At 34.7% G+C, this 21,445-nt stretch overlaps 3 protein-coding genes across 3 annotated transcripts; 2 read left to right on the plus strand and 1 right to left on the minus strand.

Annotated features, from left to right (window-relative positions):
- Positions 1-2,478: 2,478 nt before the first annotated feature.
- LOC128547447 (histone H4-like) lies at positions 2,479-3,093 on the minus strand. Its single transcript, XM_053520321.1, has one exon. The coding sequence runs from the start codon at positions 3,084-3,086 to the stop codon at positions 2,691-2,693; it is 396 nt and encodes a 131-aa protein (XP_053376296.1). The 5' UTR covers positions 3,087-3,093; the 3' UTR covers positions 2,479-2,690.
- An 8,483-nt stretch (positions 3,094-11,576) lies between these two features.
- On the plus strand, positions 11,577-12,276 carry LOC123535402 (histone H4). Its single transcript, XM_045318056.2, has one exon. The coding sequence runs from the start codon at positions 11,753-11,755 to the stop codon at positions 12,062-12,064; it is 312 nt and encodes a 103-aa protein (XP_045173991.2). The 5' UTR covers positions 11,577-11,752; the 3' UTR covers positions 12,065-12,276.
- A 199-nt stretch (positions 12,277-12,475) lies between these two features.
- On the plus strand, positions 12,476-13,305 carry LOC123535403 (histone H2B). Its single transcript, XM_045318057.2, has one exon. The coding sequence runs from the start codon at positions 12,881-12,883 to the stop codon at positions 13,253-13,255; it is 375 nt and encodes a 124-aa protein (XP_045173992.1). The 5' UTR covers positions 12,476-12,880; the 3' UTR covers positions 13,256-13,305.
- Positions 13,306-21,445: the final 8,140 nt, after the last annotated feature.

The following is a 21,445-nucleotide window of genomic DNA, read 5'->3' on the forward strand; positions in this document are numbered from 1 at the left end:
GGGACATTAAGGTTTTAAAAGGTTTTAAGTCCAAAGTCAAGGAATATTTATTTACATAGGACATTTCTGCGTATTTTGTTGCATTTTCATTTTGTTTTCATTTTATACAATGTTACAACTTAATTCTTAATTTGGTTATAATTGATAGATTTATGAAACTCAAGATGAAGCCATTAACATTTTCTAGTCAATATGAATTCCGATTTATTTTTATTTTTTAGTGCTTAAGAAAGTATTTTATGTTATAAAAAGATCACAATGGAAATAAAGGATTTTTTATCTTTTTTTTTTTTTTGTTATAAGATGTAGATGCTTATTTCTAGCAAGTCGTATCACTTCTAGAACAAATTAAATCAATATATGACATAAACAACCGACATTACAACGAAAGATTAAACTTACGTTTAACGTCATATTTGATTGTAAGTTGATATAAAAGCTGCATTTATATTGATGAATACGCTCATGAAACATATATTGTAATTTTAAGGGTTGTTTTAGAACTTGAATTTATTCTTTGTTGAAACAGAAATTTTTGACAAAGTTCATTCTTGCTATGAATTCTCACTGTGTTCATTTCCAATGTTTGTATTTTATGTTTTGTTCATAGGCTTCAAGGATTTTGTGTAATATATGCCCCAGTGATGACGTATGACATGTGACAAGACAGCATCTCTCTCCTATTTCATTTATTCATTCTATCTATTTTGGACCGATCATCTTCTCGTAGTAATGTAATGAGCCATCCAAAGATGACTAATAGTTCTTCGGAAAAATTTACAGTGAGAGGGAACGAATGGGATTTTTTTCTCATACTTTTTTTTCCTAATTTTTGTCTTTTTGAGTGGCGGTGAATGGATTCTTTATGGAGATGAAGGAAGTAGGATATTATTCATATTTTAGACTATTTGAATGACACGTTTCCAAATTATACCACTGTGTAGCATATGCAGGTCTCGTGGTTAACATATAGATAGCCTTTAAAAAAAACTATATATTTACATATCTTGATGTACAAGTTTACAGTTTCTACTTATGAAATCTGCTGCGATTACGTTTGTTGCTGAAAATAACTAATCCTGCTCACGGTATGCATAACTAAAGACGATTTGTGAGTTTCAGCCATTTTCTTTTATAATGTTTTTCATTCATGTGTAAAATCCAAGTCAGCTGAAATGACTGAAACTCACGATTGCTTACTTACAAACTCCATGGAGTACTTTGTTACTTTTAAATATGGCGACTATTCATTACAAAAATAACTTGTACTTTGTCAAATGCAACGACAATGAATCTGCTCTTACTGATTGAATCTAATGACAAACTTGCAGGTGCGCAACCTTAATCCTGTAATACATCGAAACTTTTTAATGTATAGAGTCTTTGATACATACAACAGCCTATTTCGCCAAATTCAAGACCTAAAAGTTTGCTCTTTCAGATGGCATCGAAAGTTGAATATTCAGCCGCACTTTACAAGTTTGGGTTACCTTAGATTATATAAAGTTCAAGAATTTTAAAGCTTTTTGTCAAATCAACGGGTGATGGGCAAGCGTTTCAAAGTCAGCTACTTCATAAAAAATATTAACATATCTGGATCTCTCTGCTTGTGATGGTGGATCGCTTGTTGTAGTGGGCAAGTCTTGAAGCCTCAGCAGCGATTCTCTCGAAGATGTCGTTTACAAAACTGTTCATGATTGACATAGCTTTGCTAGAGACACCAGTGTCAGGGTGCACTTGTCTCAACACCTTGTAGATGTAGATTGAGTAGGATTCTCGCCTCTTCCTCCTCCTCTTTTTGTCTGTAGACCTTGCGGCCTTTGCCTTAGTGGCGGCCTTCTTTGAGCCTTTGCTTGCAACACCTTTAGCAACCATGGTTATTCAGTGAATATAAACGACCAGGCGAAAAATTTGCTTTTATATCAGCGAGGGATGTTTGGAAACCGGATTGACCTACTTTGAACATTTTACACAACACTCGATTTTCATTGGTCGCTGAAAATGCAGGTGCGCGCAGGTGCGCGCTAACAGAAAACCTGAGTTGAACCTTAAACGAAAGCCCCACTTTAAACTTATATATATATTTTTGTATCTTATATACATTCAAACCCTTCATTACCTACAATACTGTAGGTATTTTGATATGGAAAATGGGCACATGGTATTGACAAGGCCTCTGAACTAAGAGATCCAATACCCAAAATTCTTGTTTTCGTTCAATTGCAACTGAATGTGCATATCGTCATTAGAAGGGTCATATTATGTGAAGTTTTCGTGTTCCTTGTTTTCAACACTGTCTTTTTCTGAACTGTTATCACAGTAAGTTGTGTAAAAAATATAGGAGACACAAAAATCCACTTGTTATTTTCCAGATTTCGTATAATTCGTATGTGAAACTATGCTTTTTTTCGGCTGTAAATTGCAAACACAAATCATATGTCAGGCGAAGGTCTTCCAAGTAGTTCTAATTCAAGTTTGTTTTTTTTCTGTCTGCTCATCCTTTAATAAAATTTACTTGGAAAATATTGAAGGCAACTGTGAACGGGGAGGGGGTCTGAATATGACAATAACGAAGGACCAGTTGATGAAAAAAACCTATTGTTTTGACAATGTACAAGAGATAATTCTTTCTTGAGAATTGTGTGGCCCTAAAAAGGGCCGTTTTGTTATTAAACAACACAAGTGTGCGTTTAACCGCCGAATCCGTAGAGGGTTCTGCCTTGTCTCTTGAGAGCATAGACGACGTCCATGGCTGTGACGGTCTTCCTCTTGGCATGCTCTGTGTAGGTGACGGCATCACGGATCACGTTTTCCAAGAAAACTTTAAGAACACCACGGGTCTCCTCATAGATGAGACCGGAGATTCTCTTTACACCACCTCGGCGAGCAAGACGACGGATGGCTGGCTTGGTGATACCCTGGATGTTATCACGAAGAACTTTTCGGTGGCGCTTGGCGCCCCCCTTTCCAAGACCTTTTCCTCCTTTACCACGTCCAGACATGATTTCAGTTGTGAATAATGACTGAAGATAACATTGCACAGTGATGGCTTGTTTTATATTAGGCGATGACCTACTTTCAGACATTTGCGGACAATTTCGACCTGCTAACAGCTGATTGGCTGAAATAAAAGTGACTTCTTTCTGATTGGTTAAAGAAATTCAGCGAAAATAAACATACAGACTGTATGAATTCATGTTTGTTAGGTTACAATTCTGTCTCTACGAAGTGATTATTTCTATTCAAATCATGGTAACATATTACATATCTACTGCTCAATGTGTTCTGGAAGAATGTGAAGGAGAATGAATTAGGGTATACTGTTTGTTAAAGTCTATGTGAACTGCTTCATTATGTGATAAAATTACTATCAACTTTTGAGAAAATAGAAATAGCATAAACCCTAAGAGGTTCGTATTTTTAACCAGGTCTGGTGAGTTTAAGTGAAAGGAGTGCTTAAAATCGTTTACAGATAATTTTGCTATTATTCATCAGCCGAACAATCCAAAGAGTTGTTTTCTCAGTTTTTTTTCCATTACATGTGTACGGGCGAAATATATTTTTTCTCAAAGATAACGTTTTTGCCGAGGTCTTTCCGAAGAACTACAAATCAATTTGGCATGGCATACATAGTAGTAAATGACTAGTAAAATATATCTATTTAATTTATTTTGAAGTAAAGGATCAGCTGTAAGATGTGGAACGCAATAGTTGGCTACAAGAGATGCAACCAAAACCATGAACATACCAGCAATGAGCAGGTTATAGAATGTAATAAACTTTCAGCGAAAGAGTGAGTAAATATTTATGTGCTCCTATTAACCATAATTCTTTTTCTTTTTGGAATCGTCTTACATCTGTAGAACGACCCGTTTATTTTTTCAAATTAACATATACAATATAAAAAGCAGTATAAAAGAAAATGTAAATGTATAGAATGTGAGACAAAGTATTATTCAACATTTGTTACATTACATGTATTTCAAAAAGGTTTTCAAAATAGGTAGTCTTGTATTTCTTTTTTCCAAATAGTCTATTAGAACAATAATATCATTGTACAGGACATTACTAATATTTAAATATTTAGTTCGTCTATCGCTAATAAAATAGGTTTTATATATGCAATACGAAATGGTATTTAATAATAAATTTACGCCTTGATACTCTTTAAGTTCAATTTTATAACCAATGACGATACTTTCTAAGTTTTTAAACGATCTCGAAAAACCACATTTTTTGAAGACGTTAGAAATGATTGTCCAGAAATTTATCAGATATCTGCAGTCTAGGAAAAAATGCGAAAAATCCTCAATACAGTTACAGTGTTTACAAAACGGATTATCAAATATAATCCAAGTAAATAAATTCAGATTTGTAGCAACAATACGATGGATAAGTTTGTACTTAAACTGTTTTACTTTGTTGTCTAAAGTGACTTTATTTAAAACATAATAGAAGGAACTCCACATAATGTGTTTACCAAACTGCTGTTCCCAGTATTTATGGATACAAATTTTCTTTTTAGGAGTATATCATATATGATTTTATTTGTCATATCTTTTAAAGGTTTATTAGGTTCAATAAATAAAGCTAATTCTGTCTTTACCCTTGTTGAGTACGAATCTTTTGATTTTAGTTTCGTTTTCCATGAATTTGGTATTGCCTTCTTAATGATTTGAGTTTCAGCTATCCAGTTATGCTTAGATTTGAGAAGAGTTAATATTTTATTAACATCAATTTCTCCAGTATTTGAGATTATATCATTAACGAAAATGATCTTGGAGTCAATCCATGACTTAAATATAAGACATTTGCCGCTATATTTTATGAAACGGTTGCCCCAGAGTATTTGTTTACGTATTTCTTGAAACGATTCTAATTTAGTTGTATCGATTTTGCTATTATTGAATTCAATCCATACATCTATAAGTGTTTTATAAAAATTAGGAATAGTGTATTTAGTACGTGGTAGTGACTTATAGGAATCTAAGTTCATGAAAAATATCAGAAGATTCTCTCCATATTGATTTAAGAAAAACTGTGGTATAACTTTCCAATTCGCGTTTTCATGTGATAAAAGATTGTGTACCCATTTTATTTTCATTGTTTTTGAGAATATATTTATATCTATCATGTCGAGTCCCCCATCACATTTATGCCCAATAGTAATGTTTCGCCTGATTTTATCGTTTTTACCATCCCAAAGAAATTTGAAGAAGAGTGCATTAATCTTACTTAGAACATCTTTTGGAGTTTCTAAATTTTGTATTAGATATGTAAATTTTGGTAACGCTAGAGACTTGATTACAAGAATTTTGCCATAAATTGTCAAATTTCTTTTACTCCAATTATTAAGAAGTGATTGACATTGCAATATTTTATTTTCCCAATTAAGTTTATCACATTCTTGTCTGTTATTTCCAAAGATTACACCTAGTGCTTTGACAGATTTATTTGTAAATTTGATGTCAAATTCTTTTGTACTTTCATTATTCTTCAGTTTTCCAATCCATAAACCTTCAGTTTTTGATTTATTCAGTTTTAAACCAGAATATACACCGAACTCATCGATAATTTGAATTGCAAAAGGAATTTCTGACTTGTCTTTCAAGAAAAGTGTAGTATCATCTGCTAGTTGAGTAATTTTCAAGTGCCTAATTTCTTTAACATTAATTGCAATTCCATTTATATCTTGACTTTTACGGATTTTAGTTGCCATAATTTCGGCTACAATAATGAAGAGTAAAGCTGATAATGGACATCCTTGTCGTATACCTCGTGAGATTTTAAAGAAATCAGATTTCCACCCATTATTAATTATGCATGAGGATATATTATTATATAATGTCTTTACCCAATTAATGAAGGATCCTTGAAAGCCAAATTTGTTTAAGACATTAAACATGAAGGCCCAATTTACTGTGTCAAAAGCTTTCTTAAAATCCAAAAATAGAATAGCACCATTAATTTCAATAAGGTCTGCGTAATCGATAATATCTTGAATCTGACGAATGTTATAACCAATATATCGATTTTTTATGTATCCTTGCTGGTCAAGACTAATTATTTTTGGAAGGACATATTGAAGTCTTTTAGCTAAAACTCTAGCTGCTATTTTGTAGTCAATGTTTAATAACGAGATCGGTCGCCAGTTTTCAATATTTTCGGGATCGCCTTTTTTGTAAATTAAGGAAAAAACACTTTGTTTTTGAGATCTAGACATTTCGCCATTTTTAAAACCTTCGTTTAGGGCATCAACGACTAAATTACCAAACAAATTCCAAAACTTTACATAAAATTCAACGGATAAGCCATCTAACCCCGGACTTTTGTTTAGTTTCATTTCGTTAATAGCTAGAGTGCATTCTTCATGTGTTAATAAACCTTCACATTTGTTTGCAAGCTCATTAGTTAACTTGTTTTCTAAGTAAATAGCATCAAGGTATGATTGTGAATTTATATCGCTTGTTTCAGAGCTATATAAGTTTTTATAAAATAACACTTCTTGATTTAAGATTTCACTTTTATCTGTTATTATTTCATTATTGACAACAAGAGAGTTTATTACTTTTCTACATTGTCGCGACTTTTCTAAACTGAAAACATATTTAGAGTTTCTTTCACCTTCTTCAAGAAAGGATACTCTAGAGCGAACCTGTGCTCCAGTTGTTTTGAGATTATATATACTTTCAATTTCTTTTTCAAGTTCTTGTATTCTGTTTTTTTTTTATTAATGTCAGGATTAGGTATTTGAATGCACTTTTTAAGTTCCTTTTCTAGTTTGAATAACTGGTTATGTCTTTCCCGTGATACTTTTTTTGAAAAATTAATAGAAGACTCACGAATTTCTAACTTGCAAATTTCCCATTTTATTTGCTTATTTTTAATATTTGAAGCTAATACGGAATTTATTACTTCTGAAATGTACGAAATATAATTTTCATCATTTAATAAGGAATTGTTAAATTTCCAGAAGCCTGGTCCACGTTTGTCAGGTACTCTTAATTTCAAAGAGATAGCTAAGTGATCAGTGTATTGTATTTGGGCTGGTCTAATATCAGTTAAAAGTATAAGGGGTACAATATTTTCATCAATTAACCAAAAGTCTATTCTACTCCTTTCCATGCTATTTTTTCTACGCCAAGTAAATTGTTCTATTTTTCCATTTGTTTGCCTCCATATATCTATCAAATTATGAACTTTAATCAATTTTGTCAGAGTTTCTACTGGAATATTCTTAACGTTATTTTCTTTTTGAGATCTACATACTCTATCATTTGTTGTTAAAGTATCATTAAAATCTCCACCTATTAGTTTAAGTCCTTGGCAGCTCTCTGAAATTAGATCACTTAAGTTATTAAAGAATGTATTTCTGAGTTTTTTATCATTTGGTGCATAAATATTTACGAGTGTATACGTATTATTATTCAGTTCAATGTTTAAAATTACGTATCTACCATATGCATCATAAAATTCATCAATGAGTTTATAATTAATGTGTTTTAGAATAAAGATAGAACATCCCCTACTGTTTGTTGCTCCAAACGAATGGAATACATCCCATTCAGAAGTTTGTAAAAGTAAATCTTTTCGAATAGTTGGTGAAAAATGAGTTTCTTGTAAAAAGACTATTTGTGCCTTTTGTTGCTTTAACCATGCCAGCATCCTTGACAATTTTTTTCTATCGTTTAAACCTTGTGCATTTAAAGAAATAAAGTGATTGTTTGAGAAACTTAGTTTTGATTCACTCATTAATATCAAGTACTAATTTTAAAAGGATGTCTTAAAGTATACAACAATACATATATAATAAATAATAGCCATCGTAAAGCATACGTACGAAAAACAAATACTTGTGACATTATTTACAGTTTCAGCATGAACTATTAAATTGACGACCTGCCGAATACTATATGTTTAAATATTTCAACGAAAAATGGGAGTGTACTAAATATATCCAATAATATAATGTAACGCACGAAAACTTCGTGGAAGGCGTAAATTGTTACTATTAATGTTACTATTTGTCCGACACAGGGGTACGTATACTTTATACACTTTATACAGTTACCAACTGTTACACATATACAGTATTCTTATATGTGTCATAAACGTAATTATTTTTTTTTTCGACACTAGTGTGCAGAGTCAAAAAATTCATTTGTATGATTCTGGATGAGAGTGCATTTACAACCATATTTAAAAGCGCATACAGAACAATCAGCAAATTTTTGCAACCTATCAATCTTACGAAATGAAAAAAAAGAATAATATATGCAAATTTGCATAATATACGCCAATGGACACGAAACCAATTTTCCTTTAACATTATAACACATGAAGGAGAAGACAGTGTCTTGAACAGGCGTACAAACAAATGATTGTCCAAACGCTTAGTATTAGAATATACACCATTATACATTTTAAATAAAAGTATCAAAGTGGACATATTTTAAATATGAACTGTACTTAATACAGCCTTGTGTCAGTTTTACATGTCTATACATGTTTTTAAAATATCCATAATTCAGTATTCATAGTCCGTAAAACGTCATCAATGTTCAGTTTACTTTCAAGAAACATTTAATATTTGTAAAGTTAATTATTTTCTTTTCTTTTTCTTTTTCTGCTGTTTATCGTGTAGAGTTTCAGTGGGAGTCGGGGGTGATCTATCTGTCACGCTTAACTGTCTACCCTTGTTCGGCGTTTCAGTTTTATTCAGGAATTTATCCATATGCTGTTGCACTTTAGCCATGGTAGATGGCTCGTGATTCACGGAAATCTCGGACGGTTCATCTTCAGTGGGTTTTGGTGAGGACGTTTGGGGAACAAATTTCATTGTTTGGTTCATGTCCTCCCCGCTTTCCTCGTTATCGTCAGTTTCAGAGGGCCGATCCTCTGTAGTTGAATCATCCGAATCGGAATCGGTTCCACTGCCGCTAGCATTCAATAAACATTCACTTTGTTTGTGACCACTAATTCTACACTTTGAGCACACCCAGTCATTGCTGCACTCCGCGAACACATGACCGGACTCGAAACATTTAGTGCATTTCTTTGGCCTAACGCTTTCAGGCTGTTATTGTCCAAAATGAATCACACGACCTGTGAACTTCCCAAAACGCATAAATTTGGGAAGGGGCGCTTTCAGGGAAGAAGCCTTTACAGTTATGATTCTATCACCCGTTTCACAATTTGTGAGTTTTCCTCGTACTCGCAATTTATCACGAAAGCAATGTCAACCAATGTAAACTGCCTTGTTATTACACTATCATCCACTGAAAGTGGTATATTCTTTATTCTGATGCGAATGGTATTCTCTCCGCCTAATCGGTCAGGATTTGTACCTAGTACAGGGACTATCTTTCCCCTTAAAGGTACCCCTTCGGCCATCAAAGTGACTTTATCTTCAATGTTATCAAGATATATTCGCCACATACCTCGTATACGTTGAAGCCCTTTTATGTGACTTTCATCAATTTTTTGGCCGATTGCACAAAATAAGTCCACATGTTTAATCCACTCGGCCTGGGTTGGAGTACGGTTACCAAATAGGGCACTTTCCTTCATGAATACCAGAGGAATGTCATGTGTATAATTTTGTGTACGTGTGTCCGCCATGTTTGTTTGATCTGTTTCACTAGTGTTTATGTTTTGCTCATTTTTGTTCGATTTATCCATCTTTACTAACAGTTTATGCACTATAATCCAGCACACTATGTTTATTTATCACTAGAACTTAATTACTTCACAGAACAGTCCAGTATTATCCCAGATTTATTTATTTTTATCAGACCGTAAGAAACACTGCCATAGCTCGTATCGCTTACGTCACGCTCATTATTATTATCAACCATAATTCTAACATATTTGATTTATTACTTAGACAAAGAAACGAGGATAAAACGAACATTTGAATGAACACTGTGGCACCGCCTTGGAATGCTCTGTGGTTCATGGTGCCTTAATCTTCTGGCAAAAAACTCAAAGAAAATGCAAGAAAACGTTTTATTGAATAAATAATTGGTTCCTGGACCCTTTTGTTGATATCAGTTGTAGGTGTGAACTGTCTTACATCCCTCTGCATAGTGGTATCAACCCAAAATCATATTATAATTAAATAAAAAATAAAAATAGTTAGACGGTAAGATTAAACGGTCGACATTCTTGGTCATATACTGATAGCTGGAAAAATATATTGGTCAAGCGAGTATTAGCAAGAATAGTCGAGCTTCATCATATTTTATATAAAACCGGTCACCCCTGGAACTCTACTAATTACCAATCAGTATAATTGTTATGACTGATTCAGCAAAGGAGAAAAGACAGTAATAAGCTTATAGAAAGAATAATAAAAAAAAACTATGTTTTTTTGTTTTGTCCTGTCCCTCCTCAATACAGTACAGACGCCATGGGGGTACACGAATATAAATATTAATAGTGTAGGTTTTAATTGTTCCCAAATATCATGTGACCTTATGTTTTATCTGTAAATATCCCAAATGTAATTATTTTATATATGTTGATTTTTTTAAATAGTGGCCCTAAAAAGTAAGCCGTAAACGGTGTTTTCTATATATTGGATTTTTTTTTATTATTCATATCTTAAAAGGGTCACATGAAAGGCATTGTCTCTTAAATATTGTTTGATTGATGACCATTAATAATTATATGGGAGGAGGGAGCTACATGTTTCCGATATGTTAAAAAAATCTCCATACTGTACATAAATATTTTCTATGTCTCTTATTAGTATAAGTAATTTTAGCAGTTTACTGCAGAAATGGGCTCAATGTAAATAAAATGGAGCAAAAAATCATCATGGCCCATTCAAGGTGAAACTATCTTATATATGTTCAACAAGACAGTTTCACCACATACCCGGCATACAGACATTTCTGATAGCTAAATGGGGTTTTAGCCTACAACTCAGATTTTCCCGAGTTGTTAGAATCCAATGTGATATCTGGCAACATTGTTATTCTTATATGGTCATCATCAATATTCAGTAATAATAAGGTCCAGATAATAGTTAAGTATGCCAAAAGAAAATTTAGGCAAAATGACAGAGGCAGTATATAAAAATGATTATGATTTATGTAAAAACATATTATTTAAAATCAAAAATGATTTATTTTCTATTTACAGTTACAATCAGGTGGTTCAATTCGTTTTTTCTGGTTTTTCAGAAAATCGGATTGACCTACTTGATTTGTAAACAACTTTTAGAACAGCCCAAACACGACAAGCAGACAACGCGGTTTTAACCAATCAGCGTTGGCCCGCCAAAACCGTGGTTCGGCTGAAAAATGTAAACAAACAGAAATTTTTCAATAAATTTAGGACTTTGCTGTCTCTGTCAGACTTATAAATATAGTTTTAAATTAAAATATGTCTTAAAATTAATATAGTATAAATTGGGGAAAACCCAAAAAGCCTTGACACACTATATAGGTAATGAAAGAAGGGCACACATAAAATGAAGAGGTGAAATAAGTTAGTCTTTTCTTCTAACTATAGTTTTTATCATAAATGTATGGGATTAAGTTTCCCCTCTTATTCACAGTCCACTGGAGGTCACTTTGACCTACTTTAGACTGTGAATTATGGTACACACTCTACACGTAGCCTATAAAATGTTGTTATATAATTGAAGCTATGCTCGCCCATATGGTCTTAACCGGTGGCGAGGGTAAACAAGCTCAACACACACACACAATGTTATCTTCAGTCATTATTCACAACTGAAATCATGTCTGGACGTGGTAAAGGAGGAAAAGGTCTTGGAAAGGGGGGCGCCAAGCGCCACCGAAAAGTTCTTCGTGATAACATCCAGGGTATCACCAAGCCAGCCATCCGTCGTCTTGCTCGCCGAGGTGGTGTAAAGAGAATCTCCGGTCTCATCTATGAGGAGACCCGTGGTGTTCTTAAAGTTTTCTTGGAAAACGTGATCCGTGATGCCGTCACCTACACAGAGCATGCCAAGAGGAAGACCGTCACAGCCATGGACGTCGTCTATGCTCTCAAGAGACAAGGCAGAACCCTCTACGGATTCGGCGGTTAAACGCACACTTGTGTTGTTTAATAACAAAACGGCCCTTTTTAGGGCCACACAATTCTCAAGAAAGAATTATCTCTTGTACATTGTCAAAACAATAGGTTTTTTTCATCAACTGGTCCTTCGTTATTGTCATATTCAGACCCCCTCCCCGTTCACAGTTGCCTTCAATATTTTCCAAGTAAATTTTATTAAAGGATGAGCAGACAGAAAAAAAACAAACTTGAATTAGAACTACTTGGAAGACCTTCGCCTGACATATGATTTGTGTTTGCAATTTACAGCCGAAAAAAAGCATAGTTTCACATACGAATTATACGAAATCTGGAAAATAACAAGTGCATTTTTGTGTCTCCTATATTTTTTACACAACTTACTGTGATAACAGTTCAGAAAACTGACAGTGTTGAAAACAAGGAACAGGAAAACTTCACATAATATGACCCTTCTAATGACGATATGCACATTCAGTTGCAATTGAACGAAAACAAGAATTTTGGGTATTGGATCTCTTAGTTCAGAGGCCTTGTCAATACCATGTGCCCATTTTCCATATCAAAATACCTACAGTATTGTAGGTAATGAAGGGTTTGAATGTATATAAGATACAAAAATATATATATAAGTTTAAAGTGGGGCTTTCGTTTAAGGTTCAACTCAGGTTTTCTGTTAGCGCGCACCTGCGCGCACCTGCATTTTCAGCGACCAATGAAAATCGAGTGTTGTGTAAAATGTTCAAAGTAGGTCAATCCGGTTTCCAAACATCCCTCGCTGATATAAAAGCAAATTTTTCGCCTGGTCGTTTATATTCACTGAATAACCATGGTTGCTAAAGGTGTTGCAAGCAAAGGCTCAAAGAAGGCCGCCACTAAGGCAAAGGCCGCAAGGTCTACAGACAAAAAGAGGAGGAGGAAGAGGCGAGAATCCTACTCAATCTACATCTACAAGGTGTTGAGACAAGTGCACCCTGACACTGGTGTCTCTAGCAAAGCTATGTCAATCATGAACAGTTTTGTAAACGACATCTTCGAGAGAATCGCTGCTGAGGCTTCAAGACTTGCCCACTACAACAAGCGATCCACCATCACAAGCAGAGAGATCCAGACAGCCGTCCGTCTCCTTCTGCCCGGTGAACTCGCAAAGCACGCCGTCAGTGAGGGCACCAAGGCCGTCACCAAGTACACAAGCAGCAAGTAAATTGTTACTTGTAAAAAAAACAAACGGCCCTTTTTAGGGCCACTCAATTATTTCGAAAAGATCCTCTCAGTTTGTCAGGAAACCATTTATATTATAAGTCCTTGTTTTGTATATAATATCTTACTTAATGGCATTCTGTTTAATTATAATCAGGAATAAAAAAAAGTATCAATGTAATATAATTTATGTCCTATTAAATGTAACAGAAATAATGTCTATTAACGAAGGCATATCCACCTGCTACAAAGGCACATTGCACTAGCCCACAACTGCTAAAATGAATGGCATGTATTATTATTATTATTATTATTATTATTATTATTATTATTATTATGCATTACTTCGTTATGCTAGAATGATTTATTATGAAATGTAAGTTAGCATTATGAAACATAAGTTATTTGTTCAGAAGTAATGCCAAACTTCATTTCTATACGTGTTAAAGTGCGAGTATTGTGCAAAATGTTGCTTCTTACTTTTTCTTTCAAGCCGAACACCGGGTTTGAAAGCTGAGCGCTGATTGGTCGACAGCTCATTGTCTCCTTTGTCGCGATTGGCTGCAGTTTTCATTGTTTACATTTAAAGTAGGTCAATCCGATTTTTTAGCCGTTTGTGTTAAAAGGCCGTTATTGCATGTGTGCACGGTATCTTCAGTTTTGTCACAACTCTGAAACACACGAAATCATGTCTGGACGTGGAAAGGGAGGAAAAGCGAAGGGAAAGGCAAAGAGCCGATCATCAAGGGCAGGACTTCAGTTCCAGTGGGCAGAATCCATCGTCTTCTGCGCAAGGGCAACTACGCCGAGAGAGTTGGAGTGGCGGCCTACTATAGAGTTTCAAGTGTGTTTATTAGTAACTGTTGTGTTGTTCTGCTTCGTAGACGCTGCAGGTAACATTTTGACGTTTTAAGTTGATCTAGTTTAAATTCTCAAAATGTTAATGCATGAGGTATACGCATCGATGACTTAATTACTGCGTGTGAATTAATATACACACATCTTAATTATACATGCTTTGTAATAGAAAAGCAAGAATGAACACATAATAACAATTCTTTTGATTCGTTTGAAATAATCACTCATTACTTCCAGTGTTGCTTGTGAGAAATATTTCTAGATAGAGAAACTAAGGGGTGAAACATCGGTGATGACATAAAGTCTGGAGGTGCATTTAAAGTTTCGTTCACCGGTATATAGTAAACCATCTTACGACTTAAATTGTATTGGTGGAAGTAATTTCGGAATAAAACAACAACAACAACAAATTCAACAGATGGACTTGAATTTGAAAACTTGTCCATACAATTTAACTCAGTCATTGACAAATTAACTCAGGCATTAACAGGTTAAATTAAAACATTAATAGATTTAAGTCAGACATTGACAGTTTTAACTAAGACAATAACAGATTTAACTTAGATATTGACAGAATTGAAAGTATATTATGAAAAGATTCTTTTTGTTTTAAGCCTTTGAATTACCTCGTTTAAATATAATTATAAAACATTCGTATGATATTTCAGGGAAGATTATTGATATGATTTGAAACAAGAGTCAAGCAATGCGTACATATCTGCTCGAGAGTAGGAAACCATCAGTGACAACAGAAAATATTTTGTTAAAGTTATACTATATAAGTTAAAACAGCATCATTATGATTTTGTATTTGAACAGTTGGAAGGATTTCTGAAAAGAAAATGTTGAACATGGAGTATGGTCAAATATTTTACACCATTTTGAAAACACAAATTGCATATTACGCACAGAAAAAAGGATAAATCGTACCAAGTTATGAGAAGAAACACATTGCAATTGATATTTCATTATCTGGTGTATTACTAAACTATTCGGGAATAATCTACAAAGAAGATGAAAAAGAGAATCAGATCACAATACAAAAGAAAACAACAACAAATAAAAGAAACAACAGTTTTATGGATCAGAGACCATGGAAATGCTTCGACGTCTTTCTCTGGTAGCTTTAATATAACATTTATTGACACTGTAACTGTAATATTACAAAGCGAAAGATGAGCAGTGATTATATGATATACTTTATAAATACTTCTTGTAATGATATGAGCTACACACAGTATCACACTTTAACCAGTCATTGTTTCAAAATAAGAAATACTCTATACACCAGGGTGTATATGCCTGATAACTAAGTACTAGGTTTGTCAACTTAGTTGCCATTTTGGTTAAAGGTTCTGTATTTCCATTATCACTATAATTGTTATTGTTTTTTTTTTTTGTTTTTTTTTAATTTATTTCATGTCATAAACTTGGATCTTCATAGCTAAATAAAGCGGCCCGAAAGAAGTCATGTTCATACATTCTTGAATACTTTTGAGGACAGCAGGCATGTTAATGCTATACAATAATACTAAAATAGAAACAAGGCCACTAACCTGAGTTTCACAGCTTGCTTAAACAGTTTTGATAGAGGGCTACGCAAGATAAAAATTTGAGAAATTACCTTGAAATAGTGTCGGATTTTTCACACGGGACGATTTTAAAGTTTCCAGTAAACAAATACAGGATGCTAATGACACTGTGTTTGTTGGGATGGGGTAGGGTAGAGGAAGGGGTTGACTGATGAACAGGAATCTTAGACACAATACCAACAAATAGTAAAATATTTTTCTTTGTACTTTTTGGCGGGATAAGGACACCAAAGTTTTCTGGTATTTTATCAGTATCTTAATAAGACTATAGACTTTTCATAGAAGAAATTATCATATTATGTAATATTTCATATTTGAAATAGTTATCCACCATTTGTAATACGTCTGAATGAACGCTATATGGCAAAATGGGCATTTCTATTAAAAATGTTTCGTAACGGATCACGCATTTCAAAGCCGTATATTTCAATGAAATGATGGCCAATTGTGCCATAAATGCAATTTTGCAATGCCAGTACTATTACATTTATGAAAATATGAAAAGTTTGGTGCAATTTTATTGATTTCTTAGATATCTGTATAGGCATTTTCTTGTTTCTGTTTGATTATGGATTTAGAATTGAATATAAAGGCATGTTCTCTTTCATTTTGGCTTCATCTTTTTAACACGATGTTATACATATTTCAGAACTACAATAACAGGACTTTTTATTTCAGGCAGGATAGTACGGTGTTCCGTTTAGACAATCGTGACCTTATATTTAATACTAAACCGTGATGCACGATGGTATGATGACGAAAAGGCGATGGCACGATTGCACGATGATGAAACAACGATGGTACGATAGTGAAAACGCGATGGAACGATAATGAAATCGCGATGGTGAAATGTCGATGTAATATCGCGTTTTCATCATCGTACCATCACGTTTTCACCATCGCACCTTCGTGCCATCGCGTTTTCATCATCGTACTATCATGCCACTGCGTTTTCACCATCATACAATCGCGTTTTCACCATCGTGCCATCGCGTTTTCATCATCTAACCATCGGGGTTTCACCATCGTACCATCGCGTTTTCACCATCGTACCATCGCGTTTTCACCATCGTACCATCGCCTTCCGGTTAGAAATGTGTAGTCCCGTTAGAAGAAATTTACCATTAATTTTAGATTCTGCTGTTTTGCAAAATGTTTTACAAATGTTCAGTGCTCAGTTCATTAAAACTGTAAAATCTTCAAGGCCACGTCCTTGTATGTACTGTATGCATGAAATTAAATGAAAAGCTTGGTGTAATAGTCACATGGTATTATTCAAACTCAGCTTATTCTTGTTAAGATGTAGAAGGTTCATAGTGCAATGTGAAAATGAGATTGTGTCAAGCCTGTATTTTACTGAAACATATACTGTACCACTGCGTATGACCACCGGAAGGCGACGGTACGATGGTGAAAATGCGATGGTGATAACGCGATGGTACGATTGTGAAAATGCGATGGTACGATGATGGAAACGCGATGACAAAATGGTGAAAACGCGATGGTACGATGATACAATGGTGAAAACGCGATGGTACTATGATGTAAACGCTATATTTCATTGACATTCTACCACCGTACTATCGCACCATCGCGATTTCATCATCGTGCCATCGCGTTTTTACCATCGTATCATCGTTGTTTCATCATCGTGCCATCGTGCCATCACGTTTTCGTCATCGTACCATCGTGCATTTAGTATTAAATAAAAGGTCACGATTGTCCAAACGGAACACCGTAGGATAGACTACAACTGAAATAAAGAGGACGTCTTTACGGCACGCATGCCTATTTTCATGTTCGGGTGCAATGTTTCTTTCAAGTAACAAATATTAGTTAATTTTGCTGAATTTCTTGAACCAGTCAGGAAGAAGTCACTTTTATTTCAGCCAATCAGCTGTTAGCAGGTCGAAATTGTCCGCAAATGTCTGAAAGTAGGTCATCGCCTAATATAAAACAAGCCATCACTGTGCAATGTTATCTTCAGTCATTATTCACAACTGAAATCATGTCTGGACGTGGTAAAGGAGGAAAAGGTCTTGGAAAGTGGGGCGACAAGCGTCACCGAAAAGTTCTTCGTGATAACATCCAGGGTATTACAAAGCCAGCCATCCGTCGTCTTGCTCGCCGAGTTGGCTTAAAGAGAATCTCCGGTCTCATCTGTGCGTGCTGTAATGTAGTCTATCCTACGGTGTTCCGTTTGGATAATCGTGACCTTTTATTTAATACTTAATGTGTGGGGGTCGGGATGGAGGAGTAAGGGTGTAATTAAGGGTGGGATGTGATACTAAGATACTAAGAGACACTTTAAGAAACAAAAAGTGAGAAAAAATCAAAGTGCCCGCTCGTGTCTGAAATAATGCAATCAGAGGCACATATGACTTTTTCTCCGAAATTTAAGTCGGATAGTTTGCCTTATGACTGTAAAATTCAAACAAAGAAATACAACCCGTGACCAATCAATTTGAAGTCATTCGTTGTATTTTTTATACATTTGCACTGATACAAAAGACCATTTGGCTTAACTGGCTGTGAGTATATGACAGTGATACGAACAGGTTTAAATCTCTCGCCTTCATCCCTTTATATAAAAACAGGCGATACGAAGATCGCATTACTCGAACTCGCATGTGACTTAATTTGTGGTTGTTTTTCGAGAAATGAGGGGTCGAACCTACCTTTTAGTCATTCTTTTGCTGTGTGACATTTAGCTTTGGTGAACATAGCGTCATATAACGGTGGACAGATTCGTGCGACATTTAGCGTTGCAGGTGTGACATATTGCGGCAGATGATTTTGCGACATTTAGCGTTGGTTGCGACATATCACATTAACCTTGCGACATTTAGCAGGGCAGCAACATTCAACGGTGCCACAGTCGTCACATAGTACTAGCACCATTACGACGTGATGCTAAGTATATAATACCGGAAAATCCCCAAATCTGTCCGTCATCTTTAAATGTTTTGAAGCCTAGATCTGCAAGTATTTACCTGAATAACACATGCATAGGGATGGACGAGCTTGTTTAGTTTCATGTGTGACAGCAATTGAGATAGCAAATGAAACGTTTTGGACTAATAACAGGCGATATTGCTTTTCTAAACGCCATCGGATCTGTTGCAGTATTTTCAGAGGGAACAATTCTTTTCATGTAAGTACAAAATTCATTTTCAGTAACATAAACCCATCATTCTCTGAATCTAAACCATTTTCATCACTGTGTCCAGAATAATACACCAACACTGTCTGAATTTCGTCTGTCTTTGACATTTGGAAAAACAAGCAAAGACGTTTATGATATATTGTACTGTTGCAAAGTAGTTTATTCGTATTGTATAAATATTTAAATTTCTTAAAAACTGATGTAAAACAAGAAGTACCTGAAACAGCTAACATGCAGTTTATAATAAAAAGTAGCAACATTGTTATATGGAAATGTTTAGCTATCCAAAAACTAGTTACCTAACCTATGTTTATGTATATCTTTTCAATGTGTCAAGTAATCAATGTGTTTATGAATTAAGTATTTTTCAATTAAAGTAAGTATTACTTCGGCTAATATTAATGTTTCTTACCTGTGTGAATGAATTTAGTTGTTAATCATATGCTTTCAGATATTGATTTTGTTCAAAAATAAAACACTGATGAATAGAAACTTCCAAGATGTGGGTATAAACAAGAGGGCCATAATGTAAAAAGCTTGGGGAATGATGATATACGCTACTAAGAGAAAATATCAGCCAAGAAACATTAATTTAAAATTGGACCTATTCTAGAAGATTTTTAAAATTTCCATTAAAACATATAGGGAGCAGTGACCAAGCCCGCTTGCGTTCATGTTTTTTTTTTTTTTTTATTACAAATCGAATATATATGGATCAATCTTGGTAGAGGGTTATATTTTTTGAGATTTTGTTTTCAAAATCAGCCATCCGGTTTAGGAGGATCATGATGTCTTTTGAAGATTTTTCTATTTTAGCTCTGGTGGCCCCTTATGTGTAACCAAACGGAACAGTTTGGAAGAAGATCACCCAAGGCAAAATTTATCAGCTTCCATCACAGTTTTAAGGGAGATGTTGTTTGAAGAAAAGTGTTGAAGGACGGGTGCCAGCAGACGGAGGCTGGACAGTGAGTAATCACAACAGATCACCCCAAAAAAATTGTTTGTGCTCAGGTGAGCTTATAAAACAAGAGCTCCACAAAGCATGGCAATATATGCAAGATTTTTAGAATAAAGGAAGCCCACCGCCATGACGAGGATATAGCCATATATCCAAGCTTGGTAAAATGATGAGTTTGGAATTTACTTGACTTATCAGTTGAACACATAATGGGAAATAATATTACTCATAAAAACAGTGAATTTTAGTAATTACCAGCCAATCAAGCACATTCCGGGGCTAGTATGGTATGTGCTCAAGAAAGAAAAATATCTAAGACTGTTTTTGTCAAAATTTAAATCAGAGTTATGGGGACTGTTTCACCTGATGAAGACGTTATAGCAAATAACTATTTTAAGTTTCAAGTCAAAAGCTTTGATAGTGACAGAGATTTTTGATTTTATCAAAAACTTTAACTAATGGCGAAGTTGACGCCAACGCTGAGGCGAGTGCAATAGCTCTAAAAGAGTTAACAATAGTTTACCAGACGAACAAGGCACTTGAACGACGTGCCCACTAGAACTGAAGAAAGTTGTGTATTGCATCTTTTTCGAACTAATGGTTCTCTTGGCAATACAGGGGAGTTTTTTTTTTCTTTTCGCTCCTATTGCTTATTAACAGCCCTTCTCTGTGGTTAAAACATGTACACCCAGGTCTAGTCACCTGTTAGCAAGTTAGAAATAACCCCACTATCACAGCCTTTGGATGTTTTCAAAATTTCCCGGGCACATTTAAGGCGTTGTTTCTTTTGCTCTTCAATGAGACAACGAGGTACCCACCTAGCGCAAACCTTTCTCATGTCCAAGGTACAACTGTATCTTTCACTAACAATCGCGCATCCTGTTCAACCAAAGTTTTTACAGCAGATATTTGCCTTGGTAACAGAGGTTTTAGGCCTACCAGAACAGGTAACATCTTCGACAGATTTCTGCCAAGTTTTATTGAAATTGTGAGATAAATGACCCCGGACGGACAAAAATCGAATAAAAACACACACTATATATATAGGTTCTGACCAATATCAGATACACTGGATACCCTATAAGGTCATAGAAGATGGCCAGTCAGTGTATGAGCTAAAAATATCACTATTTTGTATTCTGACGATGTTTTAGTCTGGAATGTATTTGACCTGGTTCGAACCCTATGGCAATGATACTGTAAAATCATTTAATTTCGTTGGCATGAAATTTCGTGGTTTTAGTCAAACCAGCAATTTCGTGGGGATATGAATTCGTGGATTTCAAATTTTGAACATAAAATGAATAGGAATTTTCCTTGTTCGTTGGGATTAAATTTCGTGGATTCACACAACCACGAAATCCACGAATATTAGTCCCCCACGAATATTAATGATTTCACAGTACCAATACCTTACACGAACATGTAGTCATAGAACCATAGTACTATTTGAGTTCAAGAAAGGGTACATAGATAGCACCAGAGGTGACCAAATATTTATATGTTATCGGGTAGTTCTTGGAAAAATGTTTCATTATTTTGACCATATCTGGTTTCGGCCTGGCTTGAGCCTCTACAACCGAAAGGTATACCTAGACTATACATGGACATCAAGGTATA

Source organism: Mercenaria mercenaria, chromosome 12 (genome assembly GCF_021730395.1).
Source record: "Mercenaria mercenaria strain notata chromosome 12, MADL_Memer_1, whole genome shotgun sequence".
Lineage (NCBI taxonomy): Eukaryota > Metazoa > Mollusca > Bivalvia > Venerida > Veneridae > Mercenaria > Mercenaria mercenaria.